The following is a 22681-nucleotide window of genomic DNA, read 5'->3' as shown; positions in this document are numbered from 1 at the left end:
CTCTTGCAGTTTTATTTTGATCCTATTGCCTTTATTATTATAATTACCCTTTTAATTCAGTTTTTACCACTATTTAAGACTTAATCATAAATTAAATTAAATTTATATATCTATTTGTCAGTCAATCATTTTCTATACCGCTTCTTCCTTAGTGGGTCGCAGGGAAGCTGGTGTCTATCTCCAGCAGTGTATGTGCAGGAGGCGGGGTACACCCTGGACAGGTCACCAGTTCACCGCAGGGCAACACACAAACAACCATGCACACACACACTCATTCATACACCTAAGCACTATTTAGAGTGACCAATTAACCTAACAGGCATGTCTTTGGACTGTGGGAGGAAGCCAGAGTACCAGGTGAGAACCCTCGTATGCACGGGGAGAACATGCAAACTCCATGCAGGAAGACTCCCAGCCGGGAGTCAAACCCAGGACCTTCTGGCTGTGAAGCAACAGTGCTACCGATTGTGCCACTGTGCAGCCCTATATCTATTTGTTTTACGGTTAAAATACTTTTTAGTTGTATAATTTAAGGGGGTTATTTTTATATCTGGTGTATATCTGTTCCTGTTGCATCTAGTTAACTACTGTTATCGGGTTTCTTCAGTTTCACAGTTTATATGACACTAAGTTGTCTAATTATTGTTATTTACATAGTTTTTTAGTAACTATCAATTGGTTGTTAGCATGCATTTTTGGTTTTAACTTTTCTAAAGCTAAATATAAAAAATGACTTGCTGAATTATAACATGATTAAATGGAAAAGTATATAATTAGAATTAAATCTGACGTAATTAGATTTAAATGTAATTGAATTGGTTTATAATTAAATAATGTTTATAGATAATAATATTTAAGATTAAAAGATAGACGTGTTTTTATCAGACAGACAGCACCCAAATGTTGGCACAGTTCCTGCATAACGTAATGTCACCTCTGAGCAGCACAAACACGTTCTCCTGTTTTTTGATATTTTTTTAGAAAACCTGTAATCTATAAAAACAAAATATATATATATGGATCTATTTCCATCAAAGCCTTAATGTCCATCAGTCCTTTGCATTTAGATCATTTTTCTCCACAAATTTATTTGAATAAAAACATACACATAGGATGCTTGTACCTGCCTGTTTCAGAGGTGAGTTGTTGGAATGCAGCTCATCAGGTGACTCTTTGTGGGTGTAATTGAAAAGCTGCATGTTGACTATTTAAATGAGAGCAGAACAGCTGGAGGTAGCTGACAGTGATGGCCTTCAACAAGCTGATCTGTGTGGCGGCTCTGCTGACTCTGTTGACCAAAGGTAAGAATCCCTGCAGACAAGAACGACTACCTGAAGCTGTCTTCTACAACCAAGTGTTTGAAAGTTTTTTTTAATGTCGAAATTATTTGTTCTTTTATTGCTTTTATTTGTGAAGTAGGAAGAGTTATTTCTCTTCTGTCATCTGCAGCACCACATGGAGCCTGCTCCTCAGAAAATTGTTTTAAAAAAGTTTTTTATACACTAAAGTTACCCTGTCCATCAGTTTTTACTATTTCTATGATGAGGTAAATTGGACACGGTGCAGTCAAATTTTTTTTAGTATTTCTTTTTCTCTAAGGCCTTTTTTGAGGATTTTCTTAAGCTTTCATTGTATACATTTCAAAAATTTTTACACCTATAATGAAAGTATTAATTTTCTCCCTCAAGGCAATAACATCTCTTTAGTTGCAATGACATGACTTAAATATTTCCTTGAGACTTTTACTTGCTCTACTGTTTGTGACAAGTGCACAGTGGTAAAAAATAATGATTATTTCTGCATCTGTTTCTGTACCATTTTACAAGATTTATAGAACAAAATTCAACATTTCAATATTAAATAAAATTTGCAGGAATACAGGTCCTTCTCAAAATATTAGCATATTGTGATAAAGTTAATTATTTTCCATAATGTAATGATGAAAATTTAACATTCATATATTTTAGATTCATTGCACACTAACTGAAATATTTCAGGTCTTTTATTGGTCGGATGAAATATGCTAATTTTGTGAGATAGGAATTTTGGGTTTTCATGAGCTGTATGCCAAAATCATCCGTATTAAGACAATAAAAGACCTGAAATATTTCAGTTAGTGTGCAATGAATCTAAAATATATGAATGTTAAATTTTCATCATGACATTATGGAAAATAATGAACTTTATCACAATATGCTAATATTTTGAGAAGGACCTGTACATATTGAAAGCTGTATTTGTTAAGGCAACCTTTTTGAAATTGACCAATACTCTGTTAAATTTTAAATTTATTTCAATACAAATAAATAAAAAATAAATCTAAAACAGGGATTTTTATCACTTGTTTTACCATAGAAATAAAATGTGAACAACTGGGAGTGATGCATGGACTCTGTTAAAAACAATAAGAGATTTAGATCATTTAAATATCTTTCAGCTTATCCATGAAATTCTTCCTAAATAAACCATTGAGAGGTTCTGCTTCTTAAAAATGGTGGCGGCCACCCAGGTTCCAAGTTTTATCTGAAGACCAATACAACATTGTTAGTCTATAAACCAAGATGTCCTTACAATGCTTGTGGCAGATACATTTTCCAGACTGGCTAGAGTTTGTCCTAAATAACTGCTGTCAGTACTGAGTTAATAATACTGCTATATGCAACAAAAAATGAACAGAGTTTCAGCTTGTCTGCTTTTTTTACTTTATTTGTTAAGACAGCTTTATTAACCCTAACCCTTTCAGATGACAGTTTGTCTGCAGAAATGAACCAGTAGAACAGGAAGCCTGTTTCAGAACAATTCATAAGTTGTCTGACAAGATACAATCCGGTTGTACTAAACCTGCCAAAAAAAGTGCTCTGTGCCCTTGGTATGAAAACTGATAACATCAGTTCAGGACAGGCAAATGAAAACAACTTAAAGCGATAGAGCCATTGTCACTGTTGGGTGAGATCAGAGATCTGCTCCAGTCGATTAACAGCAGACACACACACACACACACACACACACACACACACACACACACACACAGTCTGGAAATTAGTTTTTTCCAAAACTTAATCAACTTAATTCAGGCACTGAAAATGCCAGAATACTGTAATTTTCCATATTTTCAAGACTTAGCCTCTCAGTGCATTTGCAAACTGTACTGTTGCCTTTGGAGTAATGGCTTCTTTCTTGCTGAGTGGCCTTTCAGCCCATATAGGTGCATGACTTGTTTTACTTCACATAATGACCCTCTGCTAACAGCTTTAGCTAGTATCTTCTCAAGGTCTGTAGCTTTTGTAGCTTTGATTCAAGATTTCCTACCAGAACCCGTCTCCTTCCAGAACTGCATGATGGCTGGGCCTTTCCATGCTCTTTATACTGGCTATAACTGCTTAAAGAGATGAACATGGCTCCTGCAGGCATCTGGGAGTTGGACCCAAGAATGAACTGCACTTATGGAGGTCCATAGTGGACTCTTCCTGATATGTATGATTTTTTCTGGTTGTTCCACATCACACAAGGAAGCAGTGTGTTTAAGTTATTGCCTTAAAATATATTCACAGGTTGCCTCCATTTATCTCAAATGTTGTGAAATACAGTTAACTGTGGGGACAAACCTGCAAACAGACTCTTTTTGTCATATTCGAGGGTTTATGTGGACCAAAATGCAGAGGCAGGTGAGAAGACGACATGGCGAGCAGAACGATGATTTATTTAAATCCAAACTCCGGCTAAACAGTAGGCAGGCAGGCAGGGTGTAACAGAAAGATTTACAGGAATCCAGGTCAGACAGAGTACAAGAAACAAATGAAGAAGTTGATAAAACAAACCAACGAGGAACAAGGAAAACAGACCAACTAATATACGGAGGGAAATGAATATGGAACAAAAGACAGGTAATCACTAGAACTAGGGACAGGTGTGACGTGGCAAGCAGGGAGGCTGAAGGACAGGTGAAACTAATACAAAACTAAACCATGGGAGAAGGGACTAATTAACAAACTCAGAGAAACAGATCTAAGAAAACCACAACAAGAACTACAAACATAAAGGAAGACCAACAATGAATAAATAACTGAAGGGGAACTAATGACAAGAGGAGGAACAGGGAAAATAAATTAATAAAATAGAAGAGTACAGCAAGAACAAATAACCTTAAAATAAACAAGCATAGAAACAGTAAGCAGGAAACTAAAACAAAGAAGCAAATGGAACTGTAATAATAATAATAATAATAATAATAATAATAATAATCAGGAGAAAACCATTTTATGTAATAAATAAATGAGAAAGTAACCACCAAAGGAACTATGGGCGAGGGGAGAAAGAACTTACTAAAACTAAGAGGCAGGAGAGAAAACAAAGCTTTCAGGAAACAGAAGAAAATAAACAAACATGACTACTAAACCCAAAAGAAATAGAAATACTTAACTGAAGAATAAACGCAAAACCACAACAAAGTCCAAAATGGCAGATCCTAACACTTTCATTCATCCTAGATGTTGATAGCAAAATGCTTTATACTTTCACACATTTTGACAGTAAAACAGCAAATGTCAGAGTATTTTATTGAGATTTCATGTGATGGTCAAAGAGAAAGTAGAGCATTAACCTGTCTTCTAAATTCTTTACAACTAAAATCAAACAGTTGTGGCATATATTTTTATTCAACCTCAATAATTTTGATGCCCCTAAATAAAATACAAAAAAGAAATTTCCTCCACAAGTCACTAATTAGTTAAGAAGGTTCAACCATATGTAATTTAATCTCAGTCTACAGTTGAAACCAGATATTTATAAGTTATGACTCAATAAAACCCAGAAATCTGACATCTGCTGCTTTTTGTTGAACTGATGAATTAAAGCAGCTGTATTTATCTCAGAGAACTGTAGGTCCAGAATGTCCCAACCCTGTAAGGCTCCTTTAATCAGTAGTCATAGTATGTTTACTGTTTAGTAGAAAACTCTAGCAAAAGGACACATCAATGTTTTTTTTGTTTATAACAGTTTCAATTTCATTTTTCAGAGTGTGACTCACAGCTATCTGGTAAGTCTTCTCTGCAGTTGTTCAAATGAAAGCAGTTTTCCTGCTGTTATTTTTTGGGAACATTTGCTGTGAATCATGGGTTATGGAGCAGTCAGATAATTCAGGGGTTTGTCCATTTTCTTTCTCAGTATGTGGTCAGCCATCACTCAACACCAGGATTGTTGGAGGAGATGCAGCTCCTCCAGGCAGCTGGCCCTGGCAGGTCAGTCTGCACAAAACTAGACACATCTGTGGAGGATCTCTGATTAACGACCAGTGGGTGCTGACTGCTGCTCGCTGTGTCCAAGGGTAAGCAACAAGACTAGAGAAAACACCTCACCTCAGAGCCAGATAGCTGACACAGAATTAAGATTTCATATTTATCTAAACAGAAATACATCTATTCAGCCTTTACAAGCACAGTTTATACAATAAGACATTTATGAAAACTAATATTAAGAAGTGCCTGTATGCATTAAGTTTTGTCTTGTAAAGCAAATGTTAAGCTGAAAGAAAGCCTTAAAGTTTGGCACCAGTGCCGCTCCATTTCAGCAACAAACCACCATAATATAAAATATCTATGGTGGAGAAAACAAGTAGCCTACGAACATAAAGCTGGTTTCAGAAACTGTTCAGTGGCTGGAAATAGATGAAGATTCATCAATTCAATTTTCAATTCAATTCAGTTTATTTATATAGCGCCAATTCACAACACATGTCGTCTCAAGGCACTTCACAAAAGTCAGGTTCATACATTCCAATTAATCCTAACAATTGAACAGTGCAGTCAGATTCAGTTATTTATTCAAATTGGATAAAAAGTTTTTCTGTCTAAGGAAACCCAGCAGATTGCATCCAGTCAGTGACTTGCAGCATTCACTCCTCCTGGATGAGCATGTAGAGACAGTGGACAGTCACTGGCGTTGACTTTGCAGCAATCCCTCATACTGAGCATGCATGTAGCGACAGTGGAGAGGAAAAACTCCCTTTTAACAGGAAGAAACCTCCAGCAGAACCAGAACCAGGCTCAGTGTGAGCGGCCATCTGCCACGACCGACTAGGGGTTTGAGAGAACAGAGCAGAGACACAAAGAGAACAAAGAAGCACTGATCCAGGAGTACTTTCTATGGGAAGGAAAAGTAAATGTTAATGGATGTAGCTCCTTTAGTCGTTTCACCTAGAAAGAAAGAACAGATAAACTCTGAGCCAGTTTTCAAGGTTAGAGTCTGAAAGAGAGCACATAGAGTTAGTTACAGTAGAAGCTCACTCAGTAGCCATGTCTAGGAGAGAGAAAGGGTTAAACACTAAAAGACAGGGCCATGTGGATCATCGGTAGAAGGTGAGCATTAAGTTGTTGCCAGCAGAAGCTTGGACTATGCCCCCCCTCCAGAAAGGTGTCACAGGTAGACACAGAGTCAGGCCAGGTGTAGCTTCTAGGAAGAGTAAAGAGAGAGAACATAAAGTTAAAAGCTGAAATAACAGGAAATAATGCAAAATTGGAGAGTAGTGTTAGAATTTAGCAATGAGGGTGAAAGTGGTCATTTTGTCCTCCAGCAGCCTAAGCCTATAGCAGCATAACTACAGAGATAGCTCAGGATAACCTAAGCTACTCTAACTATAAGCTTTATCAAAAAGGGAAGTTTTAAGCCTAGCCTTAAAAGTAGACAGGGTGTCCATCTAGAGCTCAATGATGGTCACTGTTATACTAAAAACCACAAGGATTGGGATACCTCTCTCTGTCAGACTGACCATAACCATTGGAAAAGAGAGGGGGTCATACAGGTAGCAGAAATGGAGGGTGTGTTTGCACCTCAACCATAACTGAGCCGGTTTAGGCTAAATCTGACTCCCCCTTACTCCAACCAACAGGGAGGGATGAAGGCTCCCTCCCTGATAACCTAAGCCACTCTAACTATAAGCTTTATCAAAAAGGAAAGTTTTAAGCCTAGCCTTAAAAGTAGACAGGGTGTCTGCCTCACGGACTAAAACTGGGAGCTGGTTCCACAAGAGAGGAGCCTGATAACTAAAGGATCTGCCTCCCATTCTACTTCTAGAGACTCTAGGAACCACCAGTAAACCTGCAGTCTGAGAACAAAGTGCTCTGTTAGGAACATATGGACCTATCAGATCTCTGATGTATGATGGAGCTAGATCATTAAGGGCTTTATATGTGAGGAGGAGAATTTTAAATTCTATTCTGGATTTAACAGGGAGCCAATGAAGGGAAGCTAAAATAGGAGAAATATAATCTCTCTTTTTAATTTTCATCAGAACTCTTGCTGCAGCATTTTGAATCAGCTGAAGGCTTTTAACTGCATTTTGTGGACATCCTGATAGTAAAGAATTACAATAGTCCAGCCTTGAAGTAACAAATGCATGGACTAGTTTTTCAGCGTCACTCCTGGACAGGATATTTCTAATTTTGGCAATGTTCCGGAGGTGAAAGAAGGAAATCCTAGAAACCTGTTTAATATGGGATTTAAATGACATGTCCTGGTCAAAAATAACACCAAGGTTTTTTACTTTATTATCAGAGGTCAGTTTAATGCTATCCAGGTTAAGTGATTGACTAAGCAGTTTCTTTTTCAAAACTCCGGTCCAAAGACGACAACTTCTGTCTTGTCTGAATTTAGAAGCAGAAAATTTAAAGTCATCCACGTTTTTATGTCTTCAAGACATGCTTGTAGTCTTTCTAACTGGTTGGGTTCATCAGGATTTATGGATAAGTAAAGCTGAGTATCATCAGCATAACAGTAAAAATTTATTCTATGCTGCCTGATAATTTGACCTATTGGAAGCATATATATAGTAAAGAGAATTGGCCCAAGTACTGAACCCTGTGGTACTCCACAATTAACCCTGGAATTTAAAGATGATTTATCATTTACATGAACAAACTGGAATCTGTCAGACAGATAAGAAGATTTAAGAAGAATCCCATAAAGTCATGACTGCTGAGAGCTAAGGGAATGGATGGCTCAACAGAGCTATGATTCTGTGTAAGTTTAGCAACTGTACTAAAGAGAAATCTAGGATTATTCTTGTTCTCTTCTATTAATGATGAGAAATAAGCTGTTCTAGCTTGGCGAAGTGTCTTTTTATACAACAGTAGGCTATTTTTCCAGATTAAGTAGGAATCCTCAAGGTGTGTAGAGCATCATTTACTCTCCAATTTTCTAACATTGTGCTTTAAAGTATGCAGCTCTGAATTAAACCAAGGAGCTAGCCTCCAATGAATAATTACCTTCTTTTTCAAGGGGGCTGCATTGTCTAAAGCATCACGCAATGATGAAGAAACACTATGAACAAGAGAATCAATTTGTGAAGGGGCAGAAACACAATTATTGCCCTCCACTGTGCTTTTCAGTGATAATGAGGAAATTAAAAGTGGAACAGATTCTTTAAAGGTTTACAGCATTGTCTGATAATGATCTATTATAATAAAATTTTCTTTCAGGTGTATTAAAATTAAACTCAAAGGTTATTAAAAAATGGTCAGACAGGACAGTGTTATGAGAAAATATTTTACTTTACACTCAATGGCATATGTCATCACAAGGTCCAGAGAATGAAGACATCAGAGATCATCATGAAGCGTCCTGATGTTTTTACACTGCTGCCTGTTATCTTTAATAGAAAGGAGCTGAAGCTAACAGAACTGGTCTATAGTAGACAGCATCATGCAAACACTGATTATCTGCAACACGTTACAGGTCTCTATCATCACACTGGTGGTTTAGGTAAATATAAAACTATCTTCATGTTTTGTTTTCTGACTCTTCTGACAGGCTCAGCAGCTTAACAGTATGTCTGGGTCGTCAGAGTCAGAAGGGACCCAACCCAAACGAAGTCAATCGGACAGTATCACAGATCATTTCTCACCCTGACTACAATCCTACAACTTTTAACAACGACATCGCCCTCCTGAAGCTGTCTGTACCAGTGACTTTCACCAGTTATATCTCACCAGTCTGCCTGGCCGCCTCAGGCAGCACCTTCTACAGTGGGGTTCAATCCTGGGTCACTGGCTGGGGCACCATTGGAAGTGGAGGTAGTTTGTAAACCAAATATATACAGAGAAATGAAGACACAACTCCAGTTTTTACATCTTACAGATTTATTGAATGTGTTTATTTATTAAATCTGCATTTTTTCTCTTCAGTCCCTCTTCCGTCTCCTCAAAACCTGATGGAGGTGGAGGTGCCAGTTGTGGGGAACAGACGGTGCAAGTGTAGCTATGGGGAGAATGGCATTACTGACAACATGTTATGTGCCGGGTTACTAGAGGGAGGGAAGGATTCCTGTCAGGTGATCATCAGTTTTCATCAGTTTGTTGTCTGAAGACATTAGTTTTTGTCTAATCTAAGAAAATGTTTCTGGTCTTCAAGGGGGATTCAGGAGGTCCAATGGTGAGCAAGCAGGGTGGCCGCTGGATTCAAGCAGGAATCGTAAGTTTTGGAGAAGGATGTGCTAAGCCAGATTTCCCAGGAGTCTACACCAGAGTATCCCAGTATGAGAACTGGATCAACAGTATTATCAACACCAACCAGCCGGGCTTCATTACCTTCATGTCCAACGGGACTGACAGTGACCTCACCTCTTCCTGTACAACAACCCTGACAACACCAACTAAACCTGAACGTGAGTACCTTTTTAATATTATCTAAAGAAAAAAACTAGAAGGATTTACAAATTCATTTTCAGCTAATAATACAAAAATGATATAATGAAATATTAACTGAAATAATTTTCAAAAGTTACTCTGTTAGGCGTAGTAGGAGCTTGTCTCATCTGTGTAGCAGGTGGTCATCTGCCAAACTTTATATCTACTATTTATAATACCTAAATTCATGGGGTCTTTTTTTATTATAACTTTCAATATTTTAATTCCAACTATGTACTAAATCATGTACATACTGTTGCCATTTTCACTACTATGTTGTTTACCACAGCTTGTTCTTTGGATTACTGCTCTGTCTTAGGTTCACTATTTAAATTGCACATCTATATAAACTCCAACTTTCGTACATAATGTTTTATACTTTAAGTTGTTGTTCTGTTTGCACTAATATAGTGCTACCATGACAATACCTACATACTACCCATTTACCTAAATGAGTGTATGAATCAGGAACTGATAACAGTAATAGCATCAGTCTTAAATGTCTGTTAGCTTGCATATGGCGTTAACAGATATGACACCTATATTACATATTTGTCATGGTTTGAAATAGGGTTTTTCAGCCAGAAGCCACCATGACACACAAAAAAGATAAAAAAAACAGGATGCAGCGTCTTAAATGTAAGAACTACCAGTAATTTCCTGTTTGTAAAATTTTTTTCTAATGTATTCTGCAGAGTATGTGACATACCTATCTGGTAAGTAAAAGCTTTTCATGTTTGTATTTATCTCTATGTCATATTCATGAAATCAAGACACTTGTAAATAAGCTGTAAATAATGTAGACCTTTGTTTTCCTGTCAGCGCACAGAGCAGACGAATGATCCAGGGTTTTATTTCTATCTTTTATTCTGGGATATTCTGCTGCCAAAAGACATGATACATTTTACTCATTACCAGTTTTATGTAAACATATCTGTACAACCCTAAAAAATTTATTTTGTTTAACACCTGAATATGACATATGAAGCCGAGCCCTTGAGCTCAGGCAGACATGATTTCATAGAGCTTACAGATCAGAAAAACCAAACAAGAAACAACAAAAAAAGCTCCACTGTCTTAATTTTGTATATTATCAGGGATTTATTATTTTTAGCATTTTTCACATTTATGTTTCAGAGAATATGACATACCTTTCTGGTATATCAGCATCTTTGCAGTTTTACTCATATTGCTGACATTTTGATATAGTTATGGTCTGACAGAAAAAAAAAAACAACAGTTCAAAATCCTAATAACTGAGGGAATAAGCACATTTTACAGCTGTAAATCATGCAGAGGTTTGTTTTCCTGGGAGCAGACAGATAACCAAGGGTTTTACTTTCACCTTTTGTCAGAGTGTGGTATGGCACCGCTCAATTCCAGGATTGTTGGAGGAGATGCGGCTCCTCCGGGCAGCTGGCCCTGGCAGGTCAGTCTGCACATCTCTAACCACATCTGTGGAGGATCTCTGATTAACGACCAGTGGGTGATGACTGCTGCTCACTGTGTCTCATGGTAAGCCACAAGGGTATGCACAACACTTCCTTTCAAAAAATGTTCATCCAACCTGGGAAAACATTTACAAGAATTTTCAGCAGCACAGTTTCCAGGGAAAGGGTCCAACTTTGGCCAAGGAACTAATTCCAGCCAAAGCACTAAACTTTTCAATCAATAAATGAACATAATGAGTTGAACTGAAACTGAATTAATGAATGAGATGCTGCTTTGTCAATGACTCTTATTTTACATCAAAATTATTATTTCAAACAGAAAGTATCAAAAGTCTGATAATAATAATAATAACCTACACATGTCCAGAAGATGTCTGTCTTTCATTAGGGCAGGGGTCTGCAACCTTTACAATCCACAGAGCTCCAGATGTCACACGACCATTTGACAACTTATATTTTTTGATAAAGGATATTTGTCGTGATTTTCAAAGAATTGTTTTTTAGGTTTTAAAATAATGGAAAAACAATAAAACCTAAACCTAGAAAGAGGGTACATTTTCTTGTATGGGATGTTGGTATTTGTGAAAAATTATGTTAATAAAAAAAGCACATAGTTTCCTTCTTAATGACAAGAAAAATAGATAATAAAAATATTACTGGTACTTTTAGTTCCAATTTTGTGGAAATTCAATGCAATTATTCCATGAAACAAACTGAAAAACAGTTATTATATCTACAGTACAGACCAAAAGATTGGACACACCTTCTCATTCAAAGAGTTTTCTTTATTTTCATGACTATGAATATTGTAGATTCACACTGAAGGCATCAAAACTATTAATTAAAACATGTGGAATTATATACTGAACAAAAAAGTGTGAAACAACTGAAAATATGTCTTATATTCTAGGTTCTTCAAAGTAGCCACCTTTTGCTTTGATTACTGCTCCGCACACTCTTGGTATTCTGGTGATGAGCTTCAAGAGGTCGTCACCTGAAATGGTTTTCCAATAGTCTTGAAGGAGTTCCCAGAGATGCTTAGCACTTGTTGGCCCTTTTGCCTTCACTCTGCGGTCCAACTCACCCCAAACCATCTCGATTGGGTTCAGGTCCGGTGACTGTGGAGGCCAGGTCATTTGGCGCAGCACCCCATCACTCTTCTTCTTGGTCAAATAGCCCTTACACAGCCTGGAGGTGTGTTTGGGGTCATTGTCCTGTTGAAAAATAAATGATGGTCCAACTAAGCGCAAACCGGATGGAATAGCATGCCGCTGCAAGATGCTGTGGTAGCCATGCTGGTTCAGTATGTCTTCAATTTTGAATAAATCCCCAACAGTGTCACCAGCAAAGCACCTCAACACCATCACACCTCCTCCTCCATGCTTCACGGTGGGAACCAGGCATGTAGAGTCCATCCGTTCACCTCTTCTGTGCAGCACAAAGACACGGTGGTTGGAACCAAAGATCTCAAACTTGGACTCATCAGACCAAAACACAGATTTCCACTGGTCTAATGTCCATTCCTTGTGTTCTTTAGCCCAAACAAGTCTCTTCTGCTTGTTGCCTGTCCTGAGCAGTGGTTTCCTGGCAGCTATTTTACCATGAAGGCCTGATTCACACAGTCTCCTCTTAACAGTTGTTCTAGAGATGTGACTGCTGCTAGAACTCTGTGTGGCATTGACCTGTTCTCTAATCTGAGCTGCTGTTAACCTGCGATTTCTGAGGCTGGTGACTCGGATGAACTTATCGTCCGCAGCAGAGGTGACTCTTGGTCTTCCTTTCCTGGGGCGGTCCTCATGTGAGCCAGTTTCTTTGTAGCGCTTGATGGTTTTTGCGACTGTACTTGAGGACACTTTCAAAGTTTTCCCAATTGTTTGGACTGACTGACCTTCATTTCTTAAAGTAATGATGGCCACTCGTTTTTCTTTACTTAGCTGCTTTTTTCTTGCCATAATACAAATTCTAACAGTCTATTCAGTAGGACTATCAGCTGTGTACTGTATCCACCTCCTGCACAACGCAACTGATGGTCCCAACCCCATTTATAAGGCTTGAAATTCCACTTATTAAACCTGACAAGGCACACCTGTGAAGTGAAAACCATTTCAGGTGACGACCTCTTGAAGCTCATCAACAGAATGCCAAGAGTGTGTGTAGCAGTAATCAAAGCAAAAGGTGGCTGCTTTGAAGAACCTAGAATATAAGACATATTTTCAATTGTTTCACACTTTTTTGTTCAGAATATAATTCCACATGTGTTAATTCATAGTTTTGATGCCTTCAGTGTGAAGCTACAATATTCATAGTCATGCAAATGAAGACAACTCTTTGAATGAGAAGGTGTGTCCAAACGTTTGGTCTTTACTGTATATTTAAAAACATTAGTTGGTTCTTTTTTTATTTTAGCCAAAGTTATTAAGAGCCATTGTGGAAGGTCTAAAGACTCACTTGCGGCTCCAGAGCCAGAGGACTTTTTCCTCACAGAGAAACTTTTCTACTCAGTATGAGCATGAAATTAATAAAATTAGCTTTAACATTCTGCAAGCCTCAACAATATAGGAAACACTTGGATAAGAAGCAAGTTGTTAAGTCTTACTTTTGTCTGTCTTATCAAACAGGCTCAACAGCCCTGCTATTCTAACAGTATATCTGGGCCGTCAGAGTCAGGAGGGACCCAACCCAAACGAAGTCAATCGGACAGTATCACAGATCATTTCTCACCCTGACTATAATCCTATAACTCTCAACAACGACATCGCCCTCCTGAAACTGTCTGTACCAGTAAATTTCACCAGTTATATCTCACCAGTCTGCCTGGCCGCCTCAAACAGCACCTTCTACAGCGGGGTTCAATCCTGGGTCACTGGCTGGGGCAACATTAGATATGATGGTGAGTTGAAAATAACTTCCATTTATGATGTGAGAACCCATCAACACAGTGCTGACGACAGTGTTGTAGATAAAATTATAACAAAACTGGACAACAACTGACATTAAAATGCTGCTGGCAGTTCCCTGATACCATCACACAATTATTTTGTTCTCTTAATTGTTTAAAAGTTTGTTCTTTGTTAACAAACTACATTTGTGATTCCTTCAGACCCCCTTCCTTCACCAGGAAACCTTTTGGAGGTGGAAGCAGAGATTGTGGGAAATGCCCAATGCAGATGTGATTATGGTTCACTAGTTGATAACCAGAATACTGACAACATGATGTGTGCTGGGTTTCGTGAAGGAGGGAAGGGACCCTGTTTTGTAAGTCTGAACTATTTTGATCATATTTTACTTTCTGCACCAATTCCTTCTCCTCACCTGCTTTAAACAAAATCTTTCTGGTCTTAAAGGGAGATTCTGGAGGTCCACTGGTGAGCAAGCAGGGTGGTCGATGGGTTCAAGCTGGAATTGTGAGTTTTAGTTTTGGTTGTGCCAAGCCATATTTCCCAGCAGTCTACACAAGAGTGTCCCAGTACAATAACTGGATCAACAGTCACATCACCAGGAACCAACCGGGCTTCATCAACTTTATATCCAACGGGACTGAAAGTGACCTCAATGTTTCCTGTACAACACCCACCTTCACCCCAATAACAGTAAACATATCTGAAGGTACTACCCTCAAAACCCTGTAGTCAACAATTTGATGGAAACACACAAGCAGTTTGAAACCAGTTTAACATCCTGACCTCAGATCAGTTTTAATGCTGTTACTCTCTCTGGATCAGCCTGATGTTTGTTTATCTGGCAGCAAACAGAGCAGACTGATAATTCAGGGGTTTGTCTGTTTCCTTCTCAGTATGTGGTCAGCCATCACTCAACACCAGGATTGTTGGAGGAGATGCAGCTCCTCCAGGCAGCTGGCCCTGGCAGGTCAGTCTGCACATCTTTGACCACATCTGTGGAGGATCTCTGATTAACGACCAGTGGGTGCTGACTGCTGCTCACTGTGTCCAAAGGTAAGCAACAAGACTAGAGAAAACACCTCACCTCAGAGCCAGATAGCTGACACAGAATTAAGATTTCATATGTATCTAAACAGAAATGCATCTATTCAGCATTTACAAGCACAGTTTATACAATAAGACATTTATGAAAACTAATATTAAGAAGTGCCTGTATGCATAAAGTTTTGTCTGGTAAAGCAAATGTTAAGCTGAAAGAAAAGAAAGCCTTAAAGTTTGGCACCAGTGCCGCTCCATTTCAGCAACAAACCACCATAATATAAAATATCTATGGTGGAGAAAACAAGTAGCCTACGAACATAAAGCTGGTTTCAGAAACTGTTCAGTGGCTGGAAATAGATGAAGATTCATCAGAGATCATCATGGAGCGTCCCGATGTTTTTACACTGCTGCCTGTTATCTTTAATAGAAAGGAGCTGAAGCTAACAGAACTGGTCTATAGTAGACAGCATCATGCAAACACTGATTATCTGCAACACGTTACAGGTCTCTATCATCACACTGGTGGTTTAGGTAAATATAAAACTATCTTCATGTTTTGTTTTCTGACTCTTCTGACAGGCTCAGCGACCCTGCTTTTCTAACAGTATATCTGGGTCGTCAGAGTCAGGAGGGACCCAACCCAAACGAAGTCATTCGGACAGTATCACAGATCATTTCTCACCCTGACTACAATCCTTCTGCTACTGACAACGACATCGCCCTCCTGAAGCTGTCTGTACCAGTAAATTTCACCAGTTATATCTCACCAGTCTGCCTGGCGGCCTCAGGCAGCACCTTCTACAGCGGGGTTCAATCCTGGGTCACTGGCTGGGGCACCATTGGAAGTGGAGGTAGTTTGTAAACCAAATATATACAGAGAAATGAAGACACAACTCCAGTTTTTAAATCTTACAGATTTATTGAATGTGTTTATTTATTAAATCTGGATTTTTTCTCTTCAGTCCCTCTTCCGTCTCCTCAAAACCTGATGGAGGTGGAGGTGCCAGTTGTGGGGAACAGACGGTGCAAGTGTAGCTATGGGGAGAATGGCATTACTGACAACATGTTATGTGCCGGGTTACTAGAGGGAGGGAAGGATTCCTGTCAGGTGATCATCAGTTTTCATCAGTTTGTTGTCTGAAGACATTAGTTTTTGTCTAATCTAAGAAAATGTTTCTGGTCTTCAAGGGGGATTCAGGAGGTCCAATGGTGAGCAAGCAGGGTGGCCGCTGGATTCAAGCAGGAATCGTAAGTTTTGGAGAAGGATGTGCTGAGCCAGATTTCCCAGGAGTCTACACCAGAGTATCCCAGTATGAGAACTGGATCAACAGTGTTATCAACACCAACCAGCCGGGCTTCATTACCTTCATGTCCATCGGGACTGACAGTGACCTCAGCTCTTCCTGTACAACAACCCTGGCAACAACAACTAAACCTAAACGTGAGTACCTTTTTAATATTATTTAAAGAAAAAAACAGAAGGATTTACAAATTAATTCTCGGCTAATAATACAAACATGCGTAATTTTCAAAAGTTACTCTGTTAGGCGTAGTAGGAGCTTGTCTCATCTGTGTAGTAGGTGATCATCTGTCAAACTTTATATCTGTAGATACTATTTATAATACCTAAATTCAAATTGGCTTTAATTATCCTGCATATCTTTTTTTATTATAAATTTCAATCTGTATATTTTAAATCCAACTATCTACTGTATTACACAATGTACATTTGCACTATTGTCTTTTTACCCCAGCTTGTTCTTTGGATTATAAACTCCAACTAATAACAGTGATAGCATCAGTTTTAAATGTCTGCTAGCTTGCATATGGCAGTGTTAACAGATATGACACCTATGTTGCATATTTGGATTAAAATGTTGACTTTTCAGTCAGAAGCCACCATAACACACAAAAAAGATAACAAACCAGTACAATGCAATGAATTTAAGACAAGACAAAAACTACACAATACTACACTCAACACACACTGCTGTACTACTAGCTACATTGCCTTTCACAAGAGGTAGAGTTACTAGAGATCATCTTAATGTGTGTGTGAGCGTGAGTTTTGGGTCTAACGACAATAAAGGATTCCCCGTAAGGGCTGCTTATACCATGTGGTAGGTCTGGTCTGAACAAAAGGGTTATCATGACACTATACCTACCTACCTACCTACCTCTCTTCACCACAACAGACCGGTACAGTGCCTGCATCACTGCTGACGCAGCACAAATCTGTCTATCAATCTCCCGCTCCTTTTTTCCCTCATTTGTGAACAAGACTGCAAGATACTTGAACTTGAAAGAGAAGGCACTCTACCCTTTTCGGGCTCAAGACCAAGGCCTCGGACTTGGAGGCACTGATTCTCATCCCGGCCGCTTCACACTCGGCTGCGAACAGCTTCAGTGAGAGCTGTAGATCACGAGCTGATGAAGCCAATAGGACCTCATAATCTGCAAAAAGCAGAGACACAATCCTAAGGCCACCAAAACGGATCCCCTCAACACCTTGGCTACACCTAGAAATTCTGTCCACAAAAGTTATGAACAGAATTGGTGACATGCCATATTGCACCCAACCCCTTTGGGCCCTCCTATGGGCGGTGAGCCCATCGGAAGGGGGACCCACATTTCTTCTTCGGGCTGTGCCCAGCTGGGCTCCATGGGTGAAAGCCCAGCCACCAGGCGCCTGCCCGCGTGCCCCACCTCCAGGCCTGGCTCCAGAGTGGGGCCCCGTTGACCCGCGTCCGGGCAAGGGAACACAGTTTCCATTTATGGCATTCATCATAAGGGGTCTGTGGGCTGCGCTTTGTCTTTCAAAATGGACATGGATAATTCCCAGACGGGAGGAATGTTGAATAAATTAGGGGGTCTCTGGTGTACAAACACGGATGGTTAGGAAGACAAGCTTTAAGTGCTGGGTCAGAGTCTACAATATGCAAATGCTGCATTACCATGTTTTCTATTGTCATAGAAAAAGGCAAATACTGAATTGCACATACTATTCTTTAACTTCTTTTATAATAGCAGAAAACATTTCAGCTTGTGTAGTGTCTGAAAATCTGGAGGCAGAGTCTTAAATCCTACTTTCCCTATTTTCACTATATCTAAAATTGTTCTTCACGTTGTGTCTGGAAATCCTCATCTAAACTGCAAATATATCTAATCCTAGTAAGATAATAGGATTTCCCATGAAGGATGGAGTTTTTACCAGTCGTTTCTCTGTACCAACACGTTTTAGGTTTACTGTTTTCCTTTATCTACAACACTGTGATACAGTAAATCTAGGATCTTCTTTAGGATCTAAAGTTAAAGACGTTTCTGACCCTGTTCAAATGAAAATGACATAACCTAAGTTTCTCTTCTAGTTAGAGATGCACTGAAGGAATTCATTCATCTCAATTATTGCCATATATTAAAACTTACAGTATTACATAGATGAAATCCAAGAAGCACTGAGTACCTATGTAACATCTTTCTCTTCGATCTTCAAACACCTTTGCAGCTCCAAGATTGCTTGATTAATTGGAAGACTGGTATGTCCATAGTCAGCAGAATATGGGACCCTTCTTAATGTTGAATCAACTGAATGTTTTTCAATGAAGTCAACAGAGTAATATATCATGGTAAATACGAAAGCAAGGGCTGTAGATGATGGTCCACAAAAGCTGTTATTTTGTCCATTAAAGATCCAATGATGGAGATAAAAGGCCTTCCAGTTGGTCCGTTTATGAAACATCTCCTTGCTGGAACATACTGCACCACTGAGCTTACAGTAAACGTGACCCTTGTTGATTTTTTTTAAAGCAGTTGTCTTCTTACCTTATGGTTGATAGATCAGCGTGGTCTTCCAAGGATACAGAGGGTCATTTATAACTATGAGACATTATTTGACTCAATATGTAACATTTAAGATTCTTTGATCTGCAAAAGCTTGATCCGTCCCTATATTATTTAAACACGTGCTGTCAATCTGACGAAGGTCTGTGTGCCCAAAATGTCGCATTTATCAAAGTATCAAAACAGGAGCTCTATTTGGTGTGTGGATTTATTTTTACGATTTTTATGTTTGTTTTTTTTGACCCAGCACCAAGTCCAGTGGAGTTTCTGATGTTTGTACCTTTTTTATATTGGACTTTGGTCTCATGTTAACCATGTGCTTGATGTTATCTCTGTGCTATGCACAGTTTGGGGGCATGCCCTGTGGAGACTTCAGATAAAGTTCTTAAAGCCTGAATGACATTTGTGCAAATTTAGCTTCACAAATCAGATTTTTGAGAAATGTTTTATTGTGTTTATCTGTGTCTTCTTTCTCCAGCTGTATTCTGTGGACAAGCCCCACTGGGTTCCAGTATTTTGGATGGAGTTATGGAGGCGTCTGCTGGTATGTGGCCCTGGATGGCGAGCTTGCAGAAGCGTGGCCAGCATGTGTGTGGAGGGACGCTAGTGTCTGAGAGCTCTGTGCTGACCAACACAGACTGCTTCTCAGGGTAAGTTGAAGCTGAGGATGATGGGTAAACCTGATGATTGTTTGGTCCGTTTGACTTGATGAGAAGAAAAATGTAAACATTAGACGTTGTTACCGTTAATATCAGAAACCAACTTCATGTCGGTCTATTAAATAAAGGTTCAGAAGTATTATTAACTAAAGGTTCTAAGAGATAGATGAATACACTGCTGCAAAGTTCATGTAAAACATTATCTGAATTGTGAGAAGCTGAATCCAGATAGTTACAGCATTTTTAAACTGGCCAGGTACCTAAATATCTCTTTAGCTCTTATTCAATCCTTCTTCTATCCCTCAGCTCCCTTGATGTGTCTGAGTGGACAGTCGTGTTGGGTCGTCTAAAGCAGAACGGGTCTAACCAATTTGAGGAGTCGTTGAATGTGGTAAATATCTCTATGAGCAACCTGACAGGGAACAATATCGCAGTGCTTAAGCTGTCATCCAAACCCACCCTGAACAACTACATCCAGCCCATCTGCCTGGACAACAAAAGAACATTCCCAGTGGGATCAGTATGTTGGGCTGCTGGCTGGAGCTCTGGAAGAGGAGGAGGTGAGCCTAATAGCTAAAGGCTTACAGTAATGTTAATATTTGTGCAACGTTTAGTCACGAGGACCAATGCAAATCAGGTCAATTTACCAGAAATGACAGCTTTCTTATTTCACCCAACTTTAGAGGAGCAGGCTCTGCAGCAGTTCAAGGCGACAGTGGTAGATTGTGGGAATGCAGCAACAACTGACAGCATATGCACAGCAACTTTTACTCTGGAGCAGGTACAAGGCAATATCTGTCACCCATCTGAGGGTTATGGAGAGTTTTGAATTTGTGTTTTTCAGCGTTATGAAATCTGATTTATGCTGCTAAGTGTCAAACTAAGTAGGATTTCAGTAGAAAAACAGGAGACCGATCTTATTTATGTTACAGGTGCATCTTGATAAATTGGAATATTATTAAAAACTTGATTTATTTCAGTAATTAAGTTTATTAAGTGAAACTCATAGATTAATTAAACAGTGATATACCTCAAGCATTTATTCCTGTTAATGTTGGAAGGAAGGAAGGAAGGAAATGTTCTGTATGCTGATTTCAGATCCTTGTTTGTCTTATTAGAAATTTTATTTTACTTTAAACTCATTAGACAAACCCTGATTGAGCATAACCCTAACCCCCGAAAAAAAATAATAATTTAGCTACAAAATAAATTAACGTAATCTTTTAAGCATGTTTTACCACATGAACAAGGAAACGGAGCCACTGTAGCCTCAGAAAAACAAAATTTCCCTAAAAAAACAGCTTTACACTGAAAAACATTTTTCCCTAGGCTGTAGGTTTAACATGGAAAGCTGACACTAATCCATCTTGTGAAGTAAGTGTTGATCCGACTGGAAACACATGCGGCTAAACCGTGTGCTGTTAGCATACAGATGTTACTCTGGAGGCTTCTTACTTCCAGTGTGAATGTCAGGAAAAAAAAAAACCTTAGAGGGATTGTGGTTAAAATGTCTTTTTTTGGCAGTTTTAAGGGTTGGTAACTGGAAAGCTTAGCATTTTCTAAGATAATCTTTGGTTTAAAAGTCTGAGCTCACTCTGTCTAAATGTCAAGATATGTGGAAGATAATAAGTTTTTCCTGTGTTTCAGGGCGACTCTGGTGGTCCGCTCATGTGTAAGCAGGACAACTCCTGGTTCCAGTCGGTCGTGCTACCCTTTGTAAAAACCTCCAACAGAGTAAAACGAGCCGATCCCATGATGACCTTTGAAAAACTGAACCGTTTCCAGTCCTTCCTGACTAGTACACTGGGAACGTTTTTGTCTCCGGCCACCACCACTGACATCACAGATCCCACAGCTCCCACCACAATCATGACAACCAGTGGGGTTCCAATTTCTCACCCCTCCTTCTTCCTCCTAGGCCATCTTCTTCTCTTTGCTTTATGCCTTCAGGCCTTCACATAAGCAACCTTTAAACTGTCTGTTAAGATATGATACATACTGAGGAAGCTGGTGGTGGTGTTTTTATTTTAGTCCAAAATTCCCCCAGATAATTTAGAGCTTGTCTCTGTCTTTGGCTTATTGATTGACTGAATGAATCATGAAGATAATGGGGCTGTTTCTAAGAAGGTTTTATTCATATCCAGGTGTCCTGAAGTGGGGTTTTTATTTTCCTAATTATTGTTACAGATTGTAAACATTACTTGTTTTGTGTTTTTTTTTTTTTTGAAACAAATGAACATTTGATAATTTTTCAAATTTTAATGCTACCCAGATGCTGATTAATATATTTTGGTTTCAATGTACAACAGTTGTTTAAATTATATAGAGGGGTAAAAAAACAGCAATAAATGTAACTTTAATGTAGCTTGATTATTCTTCTTACAGATTGGAACGTATGTTACCTTATCTGTTTATCACTTTCATAAAATCATTAAATAAAACTATAAAGATCTATATTTGAATGTTTCTCCTATTCCTGTCTCACTTATAGTTAATTTATTTTATTTATGAATATTTAATAGTAGGCCTTTGTTGTGCTTCTAATCCATTTTTTGGGATCAGCTATTCAGAAACCAGTTTTTTTTTTCTTTAACTTTATGAATCAGTAAAGTAAAAACTTTGCAAGAAAAGGCATCCCCACAGCATGATTCTGCTACCACCATGTTTCACCATGATGATGATTTGTTTAGGGTGATGTTTAGTTAGCTTTCCTCCACCCAAATACATCGAAGTCTGCTATGGTAACATGACAAAATATGAAAGGGACACAAAATGTGCTGTATGTGACTATGATGGTGGAATTATCTGCATGGTTTAACCGCTAAAAGAATCTTTTGGCTCAGATGATACTCCTCCTTATTAAAACTCCCTGATGACGTAAAATAATCCACAATGTGTGGAAGTTTCAGAGACTAATTACTTCTCTCTGATGTGAAACCAGTTTAAACAGTGAGCCAGGTGAGCCAAACTGGTCATAAATCCACAGTTGTTTTTGAAACTGTAAAAACTCTCAGAGTGTGAAAAATAGCACAACAGAAACTCAAAAGATTAAGAACCTTCTTGTACATAGAAAATGACAGAAGACCATTTTTTCAATTAAATGTCCTTTCTTA

The 22681-nt window shown here is 38.7% G+C and overlaps 1 protein-coding gene across 2 annotated transcripts; it reads left to right on the top strand.

The window, feature by feature from the left end:
• The first annotated feature begins 1186 nt into the window (after positions 1–1186).
• On the top strand, positions 1187–22022 carry LOC124863762 (transmembrane protease serine 9-like). Of its 2 annotated transcripts, XM_047358233.1 has the most exons (19): positions 1187–1301; positions 5015–5035; positions 5164–5323; positions 8803–9065; positions 9177–9322; positions 9403–9655; positions 10373–10393; positions 11033–11192; positions 13747–14018; positions 14229–14383; positions 14473–14734; positions 14922–15081; positions 15649–15920; positions 16032–16177; positions 16258–16510; positions 19388–19559; positions 19875–20128; positions 20252–20349; positions 21216–22022. In XM_047358233.1, exons 1-19 carry the CDS (start codon positions 1247–1249, stop codon positions 21528–21530), a joined length of 3438 nt encoding a protein of 1145 aa, XP_047214189.1. In that variant the 5' UTR covers positions 1187–1246; the 3' UTR covers positions 21531–22022. The 2 variants fall into 2 exon arrangements, with proteins under 2 accessions (XP_047214189.1, XP_047214188.1); XM_047358232.1 differs by lacking the exons at positions 1187–1301; positions 5015–5035; positions 5164–5323 and having other exon boundaries at positions 8932–9065; positions 14247–14383.
• The last annotated feature ends 659 nt before the right edge of the window (positions 22023–22681 follow it).

The sequence above is a fragment of the Girardinichthys multiradiatus genome, chromosome Y (assembly GCF_021462225.1).
Source record: "Girardinichthys multiradiatus isolate DD_20200921_A chromosome Y, DD_fGirMul_XY1, whole genome shotgun sequence".
NCBI classification, from domain to species: Eukaryota; Metazoa; Chordata; class Actinopteri; order Cyprinodontiformes; family Goodeidae; genus Girardinichthys; species Girardinichthys multiradiatus.
The sequence above is the reverse complement of the archived record's forward strand: the minus strand, read 5'-3'. Positions and strand labels throughout refer to the sequence as shown.

What these genes read in the sequence shown, in the direction of transcription:
- LOC124863762 (XM_047358233.1), top strand. Translation starts at nt 1,247, where the DNA reads ATGGCCTTCAACAAGCTGATCTGTGTGGCGGCTCTGCTGACTCTGTTG. An exon ending in GGGCACCATTGGAAGTGGAG is followed by an intron (nt 9,066 to 9,176) that starts GTAGTTTGTAAA and finishes TTTTCTCTTCAG; the next exon opens with TCCCTCTTCCGTCTCCTCAA. An exon ending in GCTGCTCACTGTGTCTCATG is followed by an intron (nt 11,193 to 13,746) that starts GTAAGCCACAAG and finishes CTTATCAAACAG; the next exon opens with GCTCAACAGCCCTGCTATTC.